Genomic DNA, 19184 nt, shown 5'->3' on the forward strand with positions numbered 1-19184 from the left:
AGTAATAGTTGGAAGTGCACAACTAGTTATGTAACCACGGTGCTATGGGAATGTGTGTGTGTGTGTTGCAGGGCGGGAGGTGGGGAGAGGGGGGATGGTATTTAGCCTGTCATGAAATGGCCAGATCGGAAGGGAGATAGCACTCAGACTGAAGCCTGAGGTTCCCGGGGAAGGGTGACAGTGGATGGGAATTCAGTTTGAGTGAACAAATAGGTGAAGGTCCTGGGGCAAGAAAGACTTCATGCAGGCCTCTGGAGGACCTGAACTGCACGGTATGGCCAGAGGGTCAGGAGGGGTGTGACCCTAGAGTCCTCTGGAGCCAGCCTCCTGAAGAGCCCTGTAGACCAGGCAAGAATTTGGGCCTATTGCCTAAGATGAATAGGAAGCATTTGAAAAGTTTTGGAAGGGGAGAGACACAATCTAATTTGCACTTTTAAGATCTTGCCCTATAGCAGCATGGAGACTGGAAAGGTCACCGGTGACAGGATGGCCAGTTGAGAGGGTGGGAGGAAGAGCCAGCTGGTATTGGAGTTACCCTGTGGTGTGGTTGCAGTGGGGACTGAGAAGTGGGTGGACTCCAGGAGTACTTTGCAGGTAGAACTCTTGTGAATAGTTTAGAAGTGGGCAGTAGGAGAGAGGGTTGAAATGACCTTTGCTGGAGGAGGCTCTGGTCCTCGTGGGGAGCGGGAAATAAGAGTATGAGTTCAGTTCTGGATCTGTTAATTTTAAGATCCCTGTGCGTCATCCAAATGGAGGTGTGGGATGAACTCTTATATTAGTACTAGAGGCTCAATGCACAAAATTTATGCAAGAGTAGGCCTTCCTTCCCTGGCTGCCGGCGCCTGCTTCCCCTCTGGCACCCGGAACCCAGGCTTCTCTTGCAGCCCCGGCTTTGTCCGGAAGGTCGTCCAGAAGGACATCCGGTCTAATTAGCATATTATGATTTTATTATTATAGATTTCATTTACAAAAATATGAGAAAGTCACAAATAACATTCAAAATACTACTTGAAATTACAGCATTTGGTACTGGTTGTTGAAATTTGGATATTACATAAATTATAATCTACTTTAGCAAACTTCAGTGGACCAATAAGATCATTCCAGCATTTCTAAAACTAAGGAGTATACAAATCATGTGATAATTTGAGGGCCCAGGAAGCAAACTCAGGCTGAGAAGAGGTTGCATCCCTTCAACAGGCTGTGGGCTCCACGAAGGCAGGGACTTCTTGCCTTTGTATCACTAGCTATGAGCTCATCCCAACCCTGGGAAGGTGCTTATTAAACATGTGGGCTGGATGTGGAACAAATGTGGAAATATTTAAACAAGAGTGAAGCCAGATTAGATATGGCTATCATTAGCCTTTCGAAATTTCCTTTCTCTCAAAGTTAGTATATAAATAAAGGCATTAAAATATTTTTTTTCAAATTAAAAAATATTTTTTATAGAAAAGACATAGCTAAATGGTGGGATGGTTTGTTTAAACATATTTTTCTTCTTCGGGGGCCTAATCACCCACCTGAGCTTCAGAACCAGAGGACCCCCTGTCCTTGGAGGCATCTATGCAAATTACAGCAACAGTGCTTAGGAGGAGCTGTGTGAAGTCATTGCTTGCAGATAAGTTATGTTACCAACAGAGGAGGATGATAAATCAGACTTTGTAACTGAAACTCTTCCCCACAGGCCCTAGAAACTGGGCATGTAAAGATTTTTGGTTTCTCCTTGAGTTTTTTTATGCCCTGTTGCTTCATTTTGATTCAAATTTGTCTTTCAGGCTTCCTGCATAGAACTTAGTTACCTGAAAACCAAAATTTTAATACAGAAATAGAGAAATCTTGTGATGAATTCTTTTGCAAATTAAATGAGAGTTTTGCAATGTGAATAAGCATCTTCTAATCAGTTTTTTTAGTAAGTTTATAATTTTTAGAAATTGCTCTTTTCTAATGCTATTTAGACTGGTGGTACCTTTTATGTGTTGGAAATTACAGGCAAAGTATAGCTAACCTCTTATATTAGCACTAGAGGCCCGGTGCACGAAATTCGTGCACGGTGGGGGGGGGTGTCCCTCAGCCCAGCCTGCACCCTCTCCAATCTGGGACCCCTTGAGGGATGCCTGATCACCTGTTTACGGGTGGTCAGACACCCCTCTCACAATCCAGGACTGCTGGCTCCCAACTGCCCTCCCCTGCAGGCCTCTTCCCCCCCAACAGCCCTCCCCTGCTGGCCTGGTCCCCTCCAACTTCCCTTCCCTGCAGGCCTGGGTCCCCCCCAACTGTCCTCCCCTACAGGCTTTGTCCCCCCCCTCAACTGTCCTGCAGGCCTGGTCCCCCCAAACTGCTCTCCCCTGCAGGCCTGCCCCCCCAATTGCCCTCCCCTGCAGGCCTGGTCCCCCTAACTGCCCTCCACTGCAGGTGCCCCCCAGCTGCTCTCCCCTGCAGGCCTGGTCCCCCCCAACAGCCCTCCCCTGCAGGCCTGGTCCCCCCCCCCCAACTGTCCTCCCCTGCAGGCCTAGTCCCCCCCAACTGCCCTCCCCTGCTGGCTTGTTCCCCCCCAACTGCCCTCCTTGCTGGCCTGATCACCTATAACTTCCCTCCCCTGCAGGCCTGGTCCCCCTCAACTGCCCTCCCCTGCAGGCCTGGTCCCCCCCCCCCCCACTGCCCTCCCCTGCAGACCTGGTCCCCCCACAACTGCCCTCCACTGCAAGCCTGGTTCCCCCCCCCAACTGCCCTCCACTGCAGGCCTGGGTCCCCCCCCAACTGCCCTGCCTTGCTGGTCTGGTCTCCCCCAACTGCCCTCCTCTGCCAGCCTGGTCACCCCCAACTGTCCTCCTCTGCTGGCCTGGTCACCCCTAACTTCCCACAGCTGCCCTCCCTTGCAGGCCATCTTGTGGCGGCCATCTTGTGTCCACATGGGGGCAGCCATCTTTGACCACATGGGGCAGCCATCTTGTGTCTTAGTGTGACAGTCAATTTGCATATTACTCTTTTATTCGATAGGAGGATATTGTTCTTGGAACTGTGGAAGCATCATAAAAAACATCCATACTATGGCTTGAAAACCCAGGGTGTCTGACAGTGGCCATTTGGATACAGGTTAATCCCATCCCAACAAACCCCAAAAGATAATCCAGGTTGTATTACATATACTCTAAGTAAGTGAGCCATCTGCTGCGACTTGGAGAGCCTAGAGCATGCAAACATCTGTTTTGTTAGGGCATTTATTGTTAATAAAACATTTTAATTATTCAGATATTATTTCATAGGTACTTTATAATTTTTCATTTTAAAATTTGATCTATACAAATATTGTTTCATAGGTAACTCAATTGAGATTTTTAAAAAGTAAAAACAATTATAGAGCTCTCTCGACAGCACAGCTGCAGTCCCTTTCTGAAATCAAATAAAAGACCAAGCTTATTCAGGGTTATGCTCAAATTCCAGACAGTCAAGGCTTTCCCTGTAAGTGGTGGTCACTCTGTCCCTCAGCTGTCAGGAGTGGGGCTTCCTGACATTATGGTAGAAGCTGCCAGCTCCCAGGGAAGCAACCCCTGGCTGTCCCCTGGTTGTCCCCTCTTTTTTCTATGAGGTTCTACCTTCTCTTCATAGCATAATTTAGTTACATTATGAGGGAAACAGGGAGCTTGCTGGGTAATTCATAGTAATGTGTAATGCGATTTTGTATGGAAAATTAGTTCAAGTTCATAACTTCATACTCTGGACACTGAACCTTTTTTAATCTGTGGACTGCAGTTGCAGCTTTTCTCAAGCATTGCCTTGTACTTACATGCTCTGCTCAGTGCCCTGTTGTTCAGAGCATGAGCCTCCAACCAGACTCCCCAGTGCACCACTTTCTCCCTGTGTGACACTGAGAAATTTATCTTACCTCTCTATGCCTCTGTTTTCTCATATATGAAATGTGTACAATAATAGTAATTCTTCACACGGTTGTGGCGAAGTCTGAATGTGCTAATCCAAGAAAAGTGCTTAGTTGGTACTTGATAGGTGTTGTTGAATGGATGAGTCTGTGGTCTCATTAAACAGCCTCTTTTCTAGCAGATTTAGGTAGTAGGCATACTGAGGACTCTGGCTAATATAATCTGACTAGAGGCCCGGTGCATGAAATTTGTGCACGGGGGCGTGTCCCTCAGCCCAGCCTGCACCCTCTCCAATCCGGGACCCCTCAGGGGGTGTCCAACTGCCGGTCTCGCAATCTGGGACTGCTGGCTCCTAACCACTCACCTGTCTTCTGGTCTGATCCCCTAACTGCTCTCCCCTGCCAGCCTGATCCCCCTAACTGCTCTCCCCTGCTGACCTGATCCCCCTAACTGCTCTTCCCTGCCGGCCTGATCACCCCTAACTGCCTCTGCCTCAGCCCCACCACCATGGCTTTGTCCGGATTGATGTCTGGAAGGTCGTCTGGAAGATGTTCGGTCTAATTATCATATTACCCTTTTATTAGTATAGATGAGTTCACCAGGAGAACCCAGGAGTTGTGGCTTTGCCCTGCTCTGGCCACAGACCACCACCACTCCATCTCTAATCAGATCCCTATGAATGCCAGTCTGGGCTCCTGGCGTCCCAGACTGGGGATTGTTCAGAGTGGGTTCACAGCACTGCCCATTCCCATCCTAGAGAAAACAGCACAGCCCTGCTTCCCCCTTCACCACCACCACCACCACCACAGACCCCATCTGCTAAGCTCTGGAGCTCAATCCTCCTCTCCAGGCTAGACTCCTCAAGGGGAGGGAGATGGGGCTCATGAACTTCTGTTAATAAGTCAGGACCCCAGTGCATGGATAATAGTTTTAGCTTCCTGACCTCACTTAAGACCATAGACACCCAGCATGGAAGTTTCTGGCTTGGCCCTTCTTGATTATCGTGCCCTAAGTAACAAGTTCAAGTTCATAAAGGAGTGGGGATGAGGTGCAGATAAGGGGTGATGAATTTAGATGTGGAGATATGAAAGTTTAGAGCATAAAGAGGAAAAGCCTTGGGAAGCCCATAGCCCAGAAAGAGGAAGAGAGGCCCAGGAAGGGTTGTGTGCGAGGGGAAGTAGCCTGGGGCAGCATTGCATCAGCCTTCTCAAACCACCCTGACCCCTGTGCTTGTGTTTGTGACCCTTTGCCAAACAATACTGTTGTAAAATATAATAAAACTAGAGGCCCGGTGCATGAAAATTCATGCACTGAAGGGGAGGTCCCTCAGCCCGGCCTGCCCCCTCTCACAGTCCGGGAGCCCTCAGGGGCGGGAGGCGACCCAGCGATCAGGGGAAGACGATGCCCCAATCACACCTCTGCTGCTGCTACTGCCGTCAGTGCAAGCCTCAGCCAGCCCTGGTTACCTGAGCCTTGGGCGGCCCTGGGCGGCTGGGCAGCCGACATCCCAGGCTTGCCTGCGCCTCGGGCCAGCCCTGGGCGGCTGGGGGGCTGAGGGGACTGGGGGACTCTGCTCTGGAGGCAGGTGTGCGGCAGGGCTGAGGGGACTGGGCGCCGCCATCTTGTGGCTTTGGGTGCCGCCATCTTTGAGGGTGTGGCAGTCAATTACCATATTCCCTCCTTATTGGCTGTGGGTGCCGCCATATTTGAGGGCGGGACAGTCAGTTAGCATATTCCCTCCTTATTGACTGTGGGTGCCGCCATCTTTGCAATGGTGTGAGGGTCAATTAGCATATTCCCTCTTTATTAGATAGGATACCAGTGAAATGAAATGGAAAAAAAGGTAATACTATATACAAGACTCACTTTTTAAAAAATGCATTCTGTCAAATTGCTTTAAAAATTTCTAAATGCTTACTTTCAATTTCTGTACCTATCTCATCAAGGACCGGTCACAACAGTTGACACACAAGCCCCTGTCCGTGGATGGCACATTAACTACTGCTGCCTTACACTGTGGAATCTGAGAGATGTCTCGTAAAGAAAAGCGGTGTCATGTAAAACAAAGACCAAGAGCCCTGGCCCATGTGACTCAGTTGGTTGGGCGTCATCCTGTGCCCTGAAAGTTTGCCCCTTCCGTTCCTCTCAGTTCCCTGTCAGGGCACATAGCTGGGTTGCAGGCTCGATCCCTGGTGGGGAGGGTGCAGGAGGCAGCCAATCAATTGATGTTTTGCTCTCAGATTGGTTTCTCTCTCTCTCTCTCTCTAAAAATCAATAAAAAGTTTTCTTTTTAAAGGACCAAGAAAGTGGTTAGATTTTACCAGAAAATCACTAGTGACTTTTAGGGGACAGTTTCAGAAAAGGGATACATAGAGATGCCCGGTTGAGAGGGTAAAGGAAAGAAAAATCAGTGAACTATGGTAAGCTAACACATAGACAGAATACTCTGCCCCTCCTCCTTCCGTCTCCCCAGTTAGAAATGTTGGCAAGGAAGGTGAGAAATAGCAGAACTACCAGGGTCATTGCCTCAAGTGAAAGATTTTTCAAGATAGAGGAAACCTGAGCATGTTTTTAAAAAGAGAAGAAGAAAGGAGTAAAGAGGAAAGATTGAAAATGCAAGAAATCCTCAAAGTTTGGAAAGCAGGCAGGTGGCCTCTGCCTGCTTCTGCCATCTCATTGCCCGGCACTCTCCACTCTTGTTCCCCGCAGGCCTGCCTTGCTGAATGGCTGTCTTTCCACAAATGCACCAAATTCTCTGTAGCCATAGGACCTTCACACATACCCTTTCCTCTTCTTGGATCCCTTTTCCCCAAATAAGCTCTTTTTATCCTCTAGGTTTCAGCTTTAAGGAGTGACTTTCTCATCGAGGCCTTCCCCTGTGCATCCCCAACCTAAATTGATAGTCTCATTTGTAGCAACCTGTTCTTGTCCATCATTGAACATAGCACATTTTATATTTTGTTTGTGCATGAGCTGGCTAAAGGTCTGTCTTCCTCCCTAGAAGGTAAGCTCTTTGAGCCAGGGACTTTGTTTTAGTCCCTCCTTATATTTTTTAAAATATTGATTTCAGAGTAGAAGGGAGAGGGAGAGAGAGACAGAAACATCAGTGATGAAAGAGAATCATTAATTGGCTGCCTCCTGTGTACCCCCTACTGTGCCCTTCACCAGAATCGAACCCGGGACCCTTGAGTCCACAGGTTGATGCTCTGTCCACTGAGCCAAACCGGTTAGGGCAGTCCCTCCTTATACATCAAACCCTAAGTGCATTGCCTTCTACACTATAAATGTTCAATATAAAACGTTCACTGCATAAATAGTGAATATCACCACAACAGTAATAGTAATTGTTGAATGCTCGTTAGGTGCTAAGGACTTTGCAAACATTCTCCTTCCTACGCTTTGGACAATCCTTTGAGGTAGTGACTATTTTACAAATCAGGACACTGAGTTTCAGCCCAATTAAGTGGTTTGTCCAAGGTTAAAAGGCTTGTGAATGAAGCATCCTGGCTTTGCATCCAGTGGGGCACCTTCCCCAAAGGGCCGGAGAGAGATTGGAAGTGTGAGTGAACAAAAGCACTATATCTAAGTAGTCAGCTACAATTTACCATGCAGCATGTTTAGAAGACTGTGCTAGACCCATGTGAACAAAATAAGAGAGATGAGCCATGCTTTCAGAGCCATAGGAGTGTTGTGACCCTCTGGACCCCATCCAGGGAGGAGAGAAGGGCCAGGACAAAGGTCAGCTGGAGGGACTGCATGTTCACCTAAGTCCCATTCTAGGAAGGCCTGAGTGTGTTCAGCAGAAATTCCTGGCAAATCTGCTTGGAAGTGGAAGGGGAGACTCCAGAGCCTGAGTGGGCAGGGCTGTTCTGCTCCAACCAGAGGCAGGGTAAGATCTGGCTTACTTTGGATAAGGATAGGGAGGGAGAGAAGAAGAGGAGGGAGGTGGAGTGAACCTGTGAGGTGGCTGATGTTTTGTATGTTTCCCAATATGACCCACCTTTTGACCTCCCAATTGTTCAATTAAGTTACAAAAATCATAGAAACTCAGGGTGAGTGGTTCTGTGTGTGTGTGTGTGTGTGTGTGTGTGTGTGTGTGTGTGTGTGTGTGTGTGTGTGAATAAGATTCTGATCAACACCATCAGAACAAGGACTGCCCATGTGGATATAGGGTGGGGGTAGGGGTGGTAGAAAGCCATAGAGTGAGCCAGGCCACAGAGACCTGGTCAGGTTTCCACAGATCTCTGAGGGGCAGGGTGGAGTGTCCATGGTCTCGGAGTTTCATTCTGATACTACCCACGAGGGTGAGAGGGGGGAGGTGACCGGGCCCCTGGTCCACTCTGAACTGGCCATCATTGCTCCTTTCTAATTATTAATATGTGTGCTCTGTAAACATTGTGGACCATTTAAAAAGTCCAGAGAAAAGTAAAAGTGAAGAGAATCCAGGAGCCATCCCTCAGGCCTGAGATAGCAGCTGTGTATTTTACTTTCTTCTTTTTATTTTCTTTGTGTATGTTTGCTTACAAAGTTGGGGCTGTATTTTAGATATATACTTTGATATCTTTTTTAAAAATATATTTTTATTTTTTTTTTACAGAGAGGAAATGAGAGGGGATAGAGAGTCAGAAACATCGATGAGAGAGAAACATAGATCAGCTGCCTCCTGTACACCCCCCACTGGGGATGTGCCCGCAGCCAAGGTACGTGCCCTTGACCGGAATCGAACCTGGGACCCTTCAGTCTGCAGGCCGATGCTCTATCCACTGAGCCAGACCGGTTAGGGCTACTTTGATATCTTTACTTGGCATAATAGTATACACATTCTTTCAAGTCAAAGCCACATCGGTCCTAGATGGTTTGGCTCAATGGATATGCATTGGCCCTCGGACTGAAGGTTCTGGGTTCTGGTCAGAGGCACATACCTCAGTTGTGAGCTCCATCCACCAGGGCCAGGGCACGTGTGGGAGGCAACCAATCAATGTGTTTCTCTCACGTAGATGTTTCGCTCTCTCTGACTCTCCTCCTCCCTTCATTTCTCTTTAAAAAAAAGTCAATGGAAAAATATCTTCAGGTGAGGATTAACAAAAAACAAAAAACCACATCTCATATTTGAAGATTTTTCACACCTGTTTTACAAACATCAGAGTTGATTTCAGTAATAGAAATTTTTGCAAGAAAAAAAATTTTTTTGGTATATATTCTCTGAACCAGCCTAATTTAATTCAAGATCTTGGGGTTGTTCTTTTTCCCTCCTATCTGCTACAACCCAGAAAGTCCTATGAGTTTGAAGATTTACTTCAGTCTTCCTCTGAGAACAACAGGGTCGACTGGTATGCACAGACTAAGCTGGGGCTCACATGCACTTTATCAGAGGAGAACGTCTATGAAGACATTCTAGGTAAGAAGCCAAAATGTCTGTATATGGGTGTGAGTGTGTCTCTGCGAAAGGGAGAGAAGAAATAGGGCTGGGTGCTTAAAACTCTCTCTCTCTCTCTCTCTCTCTCTCTCTCTCTCTCTCTCTCTCTCTCTCACACACACACACACACACACACACACACGTAATCAAATGAAAGAGAACAAGTAGGTGGGTGGGAGAGTGACCACAATGGACTATGTGAGAGAATATGGGGGCTGGGTGGAGAAGAAGGGCTCTGACGAACAGCCAAGGAGGCAGTGCAGTGCAGCGTGGTTTGCATGGAGACTTGGAGCCTCAATATCCATGATTAAATCTTGGCTCTGATATTTATTAGCTGTATGACATTGAGCTGGTGACTTAACATCTCTGAGCTTCAGTTCTCTCGCCTGTATACTAAGGATGATGATAGCTACCCTCCAGGGTTGTTTGAGGACTGAAGAAAGTGGTATGCAAAATACCTGGCTTATAACAAATGCTCAGTAATGTAGGGATTACTGAATGAAAGAAAACTAAAGACCACCATACTCTCTCTGAAATCATGGGAGTATGGCAATAATGAGGCATCAAAAATTCAGGCTAAATTGAATGTCTACTATTAAAAAGAAACTTGAGCCTTGCTCTGAAGAATTCTCTCAGATTCCAAAATCAGGTTCAGAATTACAAGAGTTTGTATGTATTTAAGTTTGGTGAGTTAGCTCAGCCATAAGAAAATATGAAATACTGTCATTTGCAACAATAAGGATGGATCTTGAGAATATAATGCTAAGCAAAATAAGTCAGACAAAAAAAGTCAAGAACTATATGACTTCACTCATGTGGGATTTAAAACTGAAAGCAACAAATGAACTAACATGACAAACAAAAATTCATAGACACAGACAACAGTATGGTGGTTACCAGAGGGAAGGGAGGTGGGGATGCAGTAAAGGTTAAAGGGGGTCAAATATATGGTGACAAAAGATGATTTGACTTTGGATGGTGGGCACACAATGCAATATACAGATGATATATCATAGAATGATACACTTGAAACCTATATAACAGGGGTCCTCAAACTTTTTAAACAGGGGGCCAGTTCACTGTCCCTCAGACCGTTGGAGGGCCGGACTATAGTTTAAAAAAAACTATGAACAAATTCCTATGCACACTGCACATATCTTATTTTGAAGTAAAAAAACAAAACGGCAGAAACACCCGCATGTGGCCCGTGGGCCGTAGTTTGAGGACGCCTGCTATATAATCTTATTAAAATTTTTAAATAAATACATTCAGTGAGTTAAATTATCTTCATAGAAGATCACAGTTTCAGTGAGGTGTGAGCTCAGACCAGTATCTGCATTTTGGGGATAGGAGTGGGAGTGGGGGAAGAGACCCACATGTGACCACATACAAGGGTCAGGGAAGGCAAATATACACATACATGCATGTAATGAATTCCAGAATTGCTGTGTCCAAGGTGCTGGAGATGGGTTCCTGACATTAGGCTTCCCAAATCCAAAGCAGGAATGAAATCTGGGAACAGAAAACCCACTGGAAACAACAAAGAGAGTTTGTTGGCTCATGTGACCAGAACTGGTTTCTTCCTCATTTCTTATTTCTCAGGTTAGCTCCATTCTCAGCAGGTTTCCCAAGTTCCCGTGATGGCTGCCATTGGCTCCCTGGAGGGAGAGTCTGTATCCTGAAAAGCCCAGTAAAAATCCTGAAGCTCACCCCAGCTAGACCAGTGTAGGACCTTTGTTCACCTTCAGAGCCCATGAATGCCATGCAGTGATTGGCTTAGACTTGGGGTATGAGCCCTTCCTGGCACTGGTCACTGAGACAGGGACTCTGGAAACTCCGATTGGCTAAAGCCCTAAAATGTGAGTGGAGTTAATCTCTCACATCTAAGAACGGGAGATGGGGAGTTACCCCAATGACAATCAGGGTCTGTTACCAAGAGAAGAACAAATAGATAGCAAGACATCAGACATCTCCACAGGGAGAAGCCTATGTAGATCTGGTAAGGAAAACTTCCGCAACGTTCCCAGTTCCTGACCCATTGCCTTTGACCACAGACCTGCCAACGAAGGAAAACCCTTATGAGGACATTGACTTACATGGTCGCTGCCTGGGAAAGAAATGTGTCTTGAATTTTCCTGGTTCTTCTGCCTCTTCAATCTCTGACACATCCACCAAGGTATGAGCCCTCAAGGGAGTGTTGGGGGGCAAGGGGTCCCCAGCACCATGTCTTGAGCAGCCTGTAGCTCTGGATTCCACTGGAATACCAGGCCACCCTCACTGCCAGGCTCTGAGATGTACATTAGCTGCCTTCCTGGTCTTCCTGCCTCTTAATTCTGGAACCTTCTGTTTAACAAAGCTTCCTAAAGTATCGTTTTACCTTATTCTGGTTTCAGGAACCTCCCCAACTATGCAAATAAGCTAGTATATATCCATAGAGCCTTAAGAAGAATGTCGTAAAACAAACTCTAAACTATAGAAAGACACCATTTGTGGGGGGTTTTAATGAAAGAATATATATCCTATATAATAAAAGGCTAATATGCAATCAAATGAACAGCAGAACAACCGGTCGCTATGATGTGCACTGACCACCAGGGGGCAGATGCTCAACATAGGGGGAGCGCCACTCAGCCAGAAGCCAGGCTCATGGCTGGCGAGCGCAGAGGCGGTGGTGGGAGCCTCTCCTGCCTCCATGGCAGTGCTAAGGATGTCCAACGGGCCTAAGCCGTCAGTCGGACATCCCCCGAGGGCTCCCAGGCTGCAAAAGGGCGCAGAGGCCAGACTGAGGGACCCTCCCCCAAGTGCATGAATTTCGTGCACCAGGCCTCTAGTATATATATGTAATCTCATATATGTTTTTGCATGTACATGACCTCTGTAAGGATACTTAAGAATGAGTAAGTGGGTACCTCTGTGGAGTTGTCCAAGTGTCTGAGTACCTGGTAGTCAGGGTAGAAGACTGAAATTTTTTACAAAATATCCTTTTGAACCCTTGGAATTATGTATATATAAATAATATAACTATATTTATGTACATGATTATTTCAACCTATTGCCTATAGGACTGAATTCATACTCCTTACCCATGGCATTAAGTTTTCTTCATAGAAAATAATAATAATTAATAAATAAATTTCCTTCATAATTGATCCCTGGATAACATTACTACCTAATTTCACATAGCTCCTACATACAAAAGCTCCCCTCCTAGGAGAGCCTACTGACTACCCCCTGATAGAATTGGCCCAGGATCAGCAAACTTGATCTCTAAAGGGCTAGAAAGTAAATATACAATCTCTGTTGTGACTACTCCCTAAAGTAAAAAAAAAAAGGTTTAGCTCTTTTCTTCTCCTTCCTGCTGGACTAAAAAAACCTGGGTCCTCTGTCCCCAAAATAGCTCAGCAAGTAGGCATCGTGTCAATGGGAACTTGGAGGTTCAGAGGCAGCTCTCCCGCAGAAAGTAATACAGTTCCTAATGCACGAGTCCGATAGCCACCGATACCTGTAGGCTGTTTGGGGCCATTGCAAGTCACCGGCAGGACTCTGTCCACGCTCCCTTCTCTGCTGTCCTACACTGGGTGTCTGGTTTGTGCCCCCATTCTGGGGACAGCTGCAGACTTCTCCACTCCCTCCATTTAGCTCCCCAAATATTCATGCCTCATCTGGGCTACACGTGGACCCTTAGAACTTGCTGAAACAGTCCCTCCCTCTGTGACGACCTCCTCTTCCAGTCACAGAAAGGTCCTGAATGATGTCATCATTTTAATGTAATGTCATTACGCTACACTAGGATTTTCACCTAATTAGATTGTCCCAGTAGAAAGGGAAGGGTCATTTGAACAAACGTGCTAGAAAGGAGCAGACGTGCAGCCAGGGGCAACGCTAATGCCTGCACACACAGTGCTAGGTCCTGCTCTGTGAGACCCACCATCCCACACCTCCAACAGCACAGTGAACAAGGTAGGAACTGATGTTTATAATAAGGGAAACATAGGCTGATATGAGATATTCTTTTTTATGTGTTGACACCTAAGGGGAAAACGTATCACTAACGAGTATTTTCTGGTTGCCTGCATAGGCCCCCCACACCAACACTCAGTCGTAGCTACCGAGAGGCAGCATCTGATCAAAGGTGTTAGAGCCTGACTGCCTCCATTCAGAATTACCTAGGCTTCTTGTTAGCTGTGAGACTTTGGGCAAAGGATCTCATCCTCATGTGTTAGTTTTTTCATTGGTAAAATAGGAATAATAGTAGTACACTCCTCTTCGGGGATTTATGACGATTAATCAAATTAATAGTTGTAAACCATTTAGACTAGTGCCTGCAACATAAGTACTATTTATAGTTGCTAAATGCATAGAATAATACCTTCAATATGTATTCTTTTAAAAATAAGCTGATATTCAGGGGGTGGGGAGGAAAAAACTTGCTTACCCTTGCAAAGTCCAGGCTTTATACCCCCACTTTCCAAGGCCTTCCACAGACAATTGGATGTCTTCACTATTGTACGGGTCTGCTTGCTCTTTCTCACCTCTGTCTATTCTCAGGTTGTGCTGCAGACTTTTCAGTGCTCTGTCCACAGCCCATCGAGTCCTCTTTTTATCAGCTAAGCAGCTACTGAAATTCCACTCCCCCATGAAAGCGCCCTGGACATCTGGGGCTTTTGGGGAGTAAGGCCCCTCCCTCCAGCAGTGTGACCACACCCAGCCTCCACCAGGTCTCTTACACCCTTTAGAGAATTGTGTGACGCGTTTTGATTCCTTTCTGTTTGTTTTCCTCTCAGACCTTTTCATAGGTCAGATGTTCTCTGAACAAACACTATACAATCTAAATCTCTAATGAAAACAGATACCTGCTTTTTGCCAACAATTAGATATAAGATTCCAATGCAGTGAAAGAATTGGGGCCATTTCCTTGGATTTCATTGCTCATGGAATTTGGACTTTAAGAAGGCTCATTGTTGCCCTGGCCAATGTAGCTCAGTTGATTTGGACATCATCCTGTACACTGAAAGGTCGCAGGTTCGATACCCAGGCAGGGCACATACCCAGATTGTGGGTTCAATCCCCATTTCGGGTGCATACATGAGGCAAACAATTGATGTTTCTCTCTCATATCAGTGTTTCTGTCTCTCCCTCTCCCTCTCTCTAAAACCAATGAAAACATATCGTTAGGTGAGGATTTTTTTTAAAAAAAGGTTCATTATTATTTCTTGTGCTGCATCATTATTGAGATGCCCATAGTGAGCAAACCAGGTGGCCTCTTGCTGTACTCAGAACTTGCAGTGCTCAGCAGTTGATGCTCCCTGAAGGCCCATGATAAAACATTGCAGCAGGCCACTTAGAAAGGCTAGAAGCCTTTATTCCTGGCAGCCTTTAAAAAGAAAAGGTCCTGAAGTTACTGTTACACACTATTTGAAACGAAACAAGAGTGGAGAAATGGATGGAATAAAATAAGCCTATTCTGTGGAGTTCAAGATATGATAAATGTGGGCTTATAAAATGATATTAAGAGAAAGGCTCATTTATTAATGAAATAGGGATAAGTTAGGTTGGGGAAAAATCAATTTAGACTAACATACAATAAAATTCATTACTGACAGATTACTGAATAAATTATGTTCAAAACAAAGTAAGAACATATAGAAAAATGGAATTATTTATTAAATCTATAAAAAGATAATAGATTTTCTAGGTCAAGCATGTCAAACTCGCGGCCTGCGGGCAGCATGTGGCCCACAATGAATATTTTTGCAGTCCAGCCAATATAATGGTATGTAAGAAACGTTTTAATAAAAATTTCAAAACTTAATTTTTACAATATTCTATTATACATAATTATTAATAACGACTACAACGTTCACTAATGACTGATTACTATAATCGTGTTGCATTCATTTCCCTTATGTGCCTTATGCACAGATGCACCATTTCTCTCCACTAATACTAGCAGCGAATATTTTAGCAGCATAGTGCCACGTCATTAGTCTTGTACTGACTTGTTTGGTGTGTGCAACAGGAAATATTTCGCTTTTGGAGAAAAAGAAAAATAGGTTTCTTTGTTTTTTTGTGTGTGTTTTTTTAATATATTTTTATTGATTTCAGAGAGGAAGGGAGAGGGAGAGATAGAAGCATCAATGATGAGAGGGAATCATTGATTGGCTACCTCCTGCACGCCCCCTACTAGGGATCAAGCTCACAACCCGGGCATGTGCCCTTGGCCAGAATCGAACCCGGGACCCTTCAAACCTCAGGTCAATGTTCTATCCACTGAGCCAAACCAGCTAGGGCAAGAGAAATAGGTATATTTGCATTACACTTATTTGTGCAGTTATTCAGTGTCTGGTAAGTTAATGTTCAAGAAAAAATAATTAATTTTTATTAAAATGTTCTATTATTTTATGTTAACAATTACTCATTTATTTCAGCATGTCTCTATTGAAATAAACCTACGTTTCTATGAAAATTGAAGCTTTTGTTTTTTTGCAGCCCACATAAACTTAAAACCTTGTTTACTTGGCCTGTGTTAGCCTTTGAGTTTGACATGCTTGTTCTAGGTAAAGATTAAATCTCTCACAAAGGAAAGGATAAACAGATTTTCATATATAAAAATGTTATGTGAAAGATTCCACATATCCAAAATGTAAATAAAAATGCACTTGCAGCAAAATTGACAAATAGTTAATATTTGATCTATATAGAGAACTCATTCAAATTAATAAGAAAAACACTAGGATTCCAAAAGGATATAAACTAAATAAAAATGCAGTTTGCACATTAAAGTGTGAAAAAAGTTGGTGTCATAAGAGAAAGAAAAAGAGAGAACTTATATTGAGTGCCTGTTGTTTATTAGGCCCTTTGCTAGGTGTCTTATCTAATTTATTATTTTAAAAAAGAGACTTTGCAACTGTATTTATAGTCTCATAAAGTGTGAGTCTTGGAAGTACCTTTAGAGAACATGTAGTTAAAGTAGTTATTTTATTAGTATTTCTTATTTAGTGAATGGTTAATACATTCATGTGGTTCAGAATTTAAGGAGTATGAAAGTCCTCTTCCTGGACCCTCTGTTTCTCTCCCCGAGAGAAACCACTGTTAGTTGCTGTGATTCTTTGTAGAACTGTGCATATACCAGCAGAATAGCTCTGTAAAACACACATACAAATCCCAGCATACTATACTGACTAGTCTACACTTTGCACCGTGCTTTTTATGCTTAACAATATATACCAGAGATAACCTTCCATATCAGCACATTACAATTTTTTACACCTGCATTGTATTTCACTGTATAGATCTACAATAATTTATTTGACCAGCCTTCATTGATAGACATTTAGGTTGTTTCTAGTATTTTATATTTACACATCATAGCACATTACAATAAACTTTGCACAGTATAACTTTCCTTGTACAATATAACTTTGTACAAGTATGAGCGTATCAGTAGGGCAAATTCCTAGAGGTGGAATTGCTGGGTGAAGGGTATGTCCATTTGTGATTTTGTTGATACTTTTACATTGCCCTCCATAGAGTTGTGCCAATTTCCAGTCACCCTAAGAGAATTATCAAATTTTTTTATCTTTGCTAATCTTTGAGTGAAAAATAATTCCACAATGGCATTTTAATTTTCTTTTCTCTTATGAGTGACACTAAGAACCTTTTCATATATCAAAGAATCATTGTATTTTCTTTTCTATAAACTTCCCATTCTTTTGCCCATTTTTCTTTTGAATTGTTAATCTTCTCATTTATTTATAGTATGCATTAAAAAAGTGAGCTCTGTGAGTTACCCAAGTTTTTTGGTTGGCTTTTAACCTTAAAGCAACTCGGTTTTAGAAATAAGACAATGAGGCCCAGGGATGTGAAATTCCTTATCTAAGAGGCAATCAGCTTGCCAGCGGCAGGGTCAAAGCTAGGCTTAGGTGTTGTACCGCCTTGTACGCTGTGTGTCTTGGGTTGTCAGAAAGCCTCGTCTGTTAAGTAAGTGACTAAACCAAGTGAGTTCCCACCTGTTAAAAAGAGAATTAGATCCGCGTTATTTGTCATACCAATTTCCCATAATTGGATGGTAAGTGTGAATGAGCACTTACAGACAAGGTCAACGGACCCTGGGAGCCTAGACCAGTTCCCCTTCTCACTCTCATGGTCTCTGGCACCACCAGTGATCGATCTCCCAGTTCATCCCTTTTGTATTTACTTACCCTCTTTTCTTCTTTCCCCTCACAGCAGTTATTGTCCAAACCTGCTTTTTTCCGGCAAAATTCAGACAGGAGGAACTTCAAACTGCTGGACACTAGGAAGCTGAGTCGGGATGGAATGGGGTCCCCTTCCAGAATCAGCCCCCCTTCCACCCCCAGCAGCCCCGACGACACTTTCTTTAACCTTGGGGACCTGCCAAACGGCAGGAAGAAGAGGAAGATACCCAAGGTAAGGCTTGCAGCAAACTTCGTGTTCAGATATGCACCCCCTTCCTGCAAAAGAAGGCTGCAGAGGAGTCTGAGCGGAGGACAATCCTGGGCCCTCTTCTACCTGCTTTATCACAGCCAGGCGGACACCGTGAAGCCAGCAGGATGGGATGTCTGGGCCTTTGTCATAATAATTCTTGTGGCCCTGTAGCCTTTCACATCACCATCCTCCTCCCAGCCGTAACTACTCTTCTGATTCAGACAGTGTTCCAATGCCCAGCCCAAAAGGCCACATCTTCCTCTTTCATGGCCTCACACAGTAGAGCTCCTTCCTCCATGCTCGGTGTCAGTGACAGCACCCACTGCAGAGACGGCACCGGTGGTCTGGTGCTCTGGCCTGTGGTTATGCCCTGAGGGATCCAAGAAAGGAGGATTTACTGAGACGTTCCAAGGGTATGTTATCTTAGATGCAGAAAGACTATAGGCAGGCTTACTTAAGGTAAAGGCTGACCTTTCTCAAGGCCTGTAAGCCTAGGACATGACTGTTGCCATGACTTGCTTTTAGTTAGGAATTTTTATGTTCAGACTATCCGATGTGGTTACTTTCAGTCTCTGATTTTGTAAGGCCTCCATGCAGGCCTCCCCTGAGCTTTTTCAGTTTAGTATGCGACCCCTTTTTCATCCACATGTTTAATTTGCACCAATTTATTTCCTCTTACTTTACTGCCTGAAATTAAAGTGAATTGCCACCATTTAAACAGCACACAGGCACTGTGTCAAATAGCCTTTTGACAGGCCTTATCAAACCAGAGAAAAATCAGCATGTTTTACCACCACGTTACACAAACTCTTATAAAAACTTGAATCATAGCATGGCACCACTCTGTGCAGAGGTGAGGACTCAGCACCCGTGATCCCTGCGCCCTTCCCATTCAGACATGCTTTGGCCTGGTTCCCACGAAAGGGGCCCTTCTGGGAGCTTTTTTTTTTTGCTTCCTCTTCCTTTCTTGTTTTGTTTTGGGGGCAAAAGCTTTTTCCCAAACCACAGTGATACTGGAATATTGAAAGGGGAGCAGCCATCACACCATTAATCAATGAAATCATCCTCCCTGGTGTCTCAGCTGGATGTGTTAGCATATTTAGACAACACCACTCATACATCAGTGAGGATGGCAGCCTCCTTTAGTGTTCTTGACAGCCACGTTCCTGTCTGGCAGAAAAGACGCCAGTGGGCCAGTGGGACATGTCTCCTCCCTGCCCCTTTCCCTGGCCCTCCATCATTCTGGAAGAGAATGGGCAGTGAAGGGATCCCAGCTGCACAAGGGGAGGAGGCTGCCAACACTGACATTTCTTCTCTTGGTGTCTGGCAGCTGGTGTTGCGAATCAATGCCATTTATGAGGCCCGAAGAGGAAAGAAACGAGTGAAGAGGCTGTCCCAGTCCACAGAGAGCAACTCGGGAAAAGGTAGGAGCATCCCCACCACCATCC

General features: G+C 44.8%; 1 protein-coding gene across 1 annotated transcript in view; it reads left to right on the forward strand.

The window, feature by feature from the left end:
- The window catches only part of DENND2A (DENN domain containing 2A), a 74696-nt gene that overhangs the window by 40462 nt on the left and 15050 nt on the right, over positions 1–19184 (forward strand). The window contains exons 4-7 of the mRNA XM_054726103.1: positions 9146–9273; positions 11346–11467; positions 17518–17718; positions 19067–19160. Coding sequence (XP_054582078.1) covers positions 9146–9273; positions 11346–11467; positions 17518–17718; positions 19067–19160 — 545 coding nt within the window. The remainder of the gene's footprint in view (positions 1–9145; positions 9274–11345; positions 11468–17517; positions 17719–19066; positions 19161–19184) is intronic.

This window comes from Eptesicus fuscus, chromosome 14 (genome assembly GCF_027574615.1).
Source record: "Eptesicus fuscus isolate TK198812 chromosome 14, DD_ASM_mEF_20220401, whole genome shotgun sequence".
NCBI classification, from domain to species: domain Eukaryota; kingdom Metazoa; phylum Chordata; class Mammalia; order Chiroptera; family Vespertilionidae; genus Eptesicus; species Eptesicus fuscus.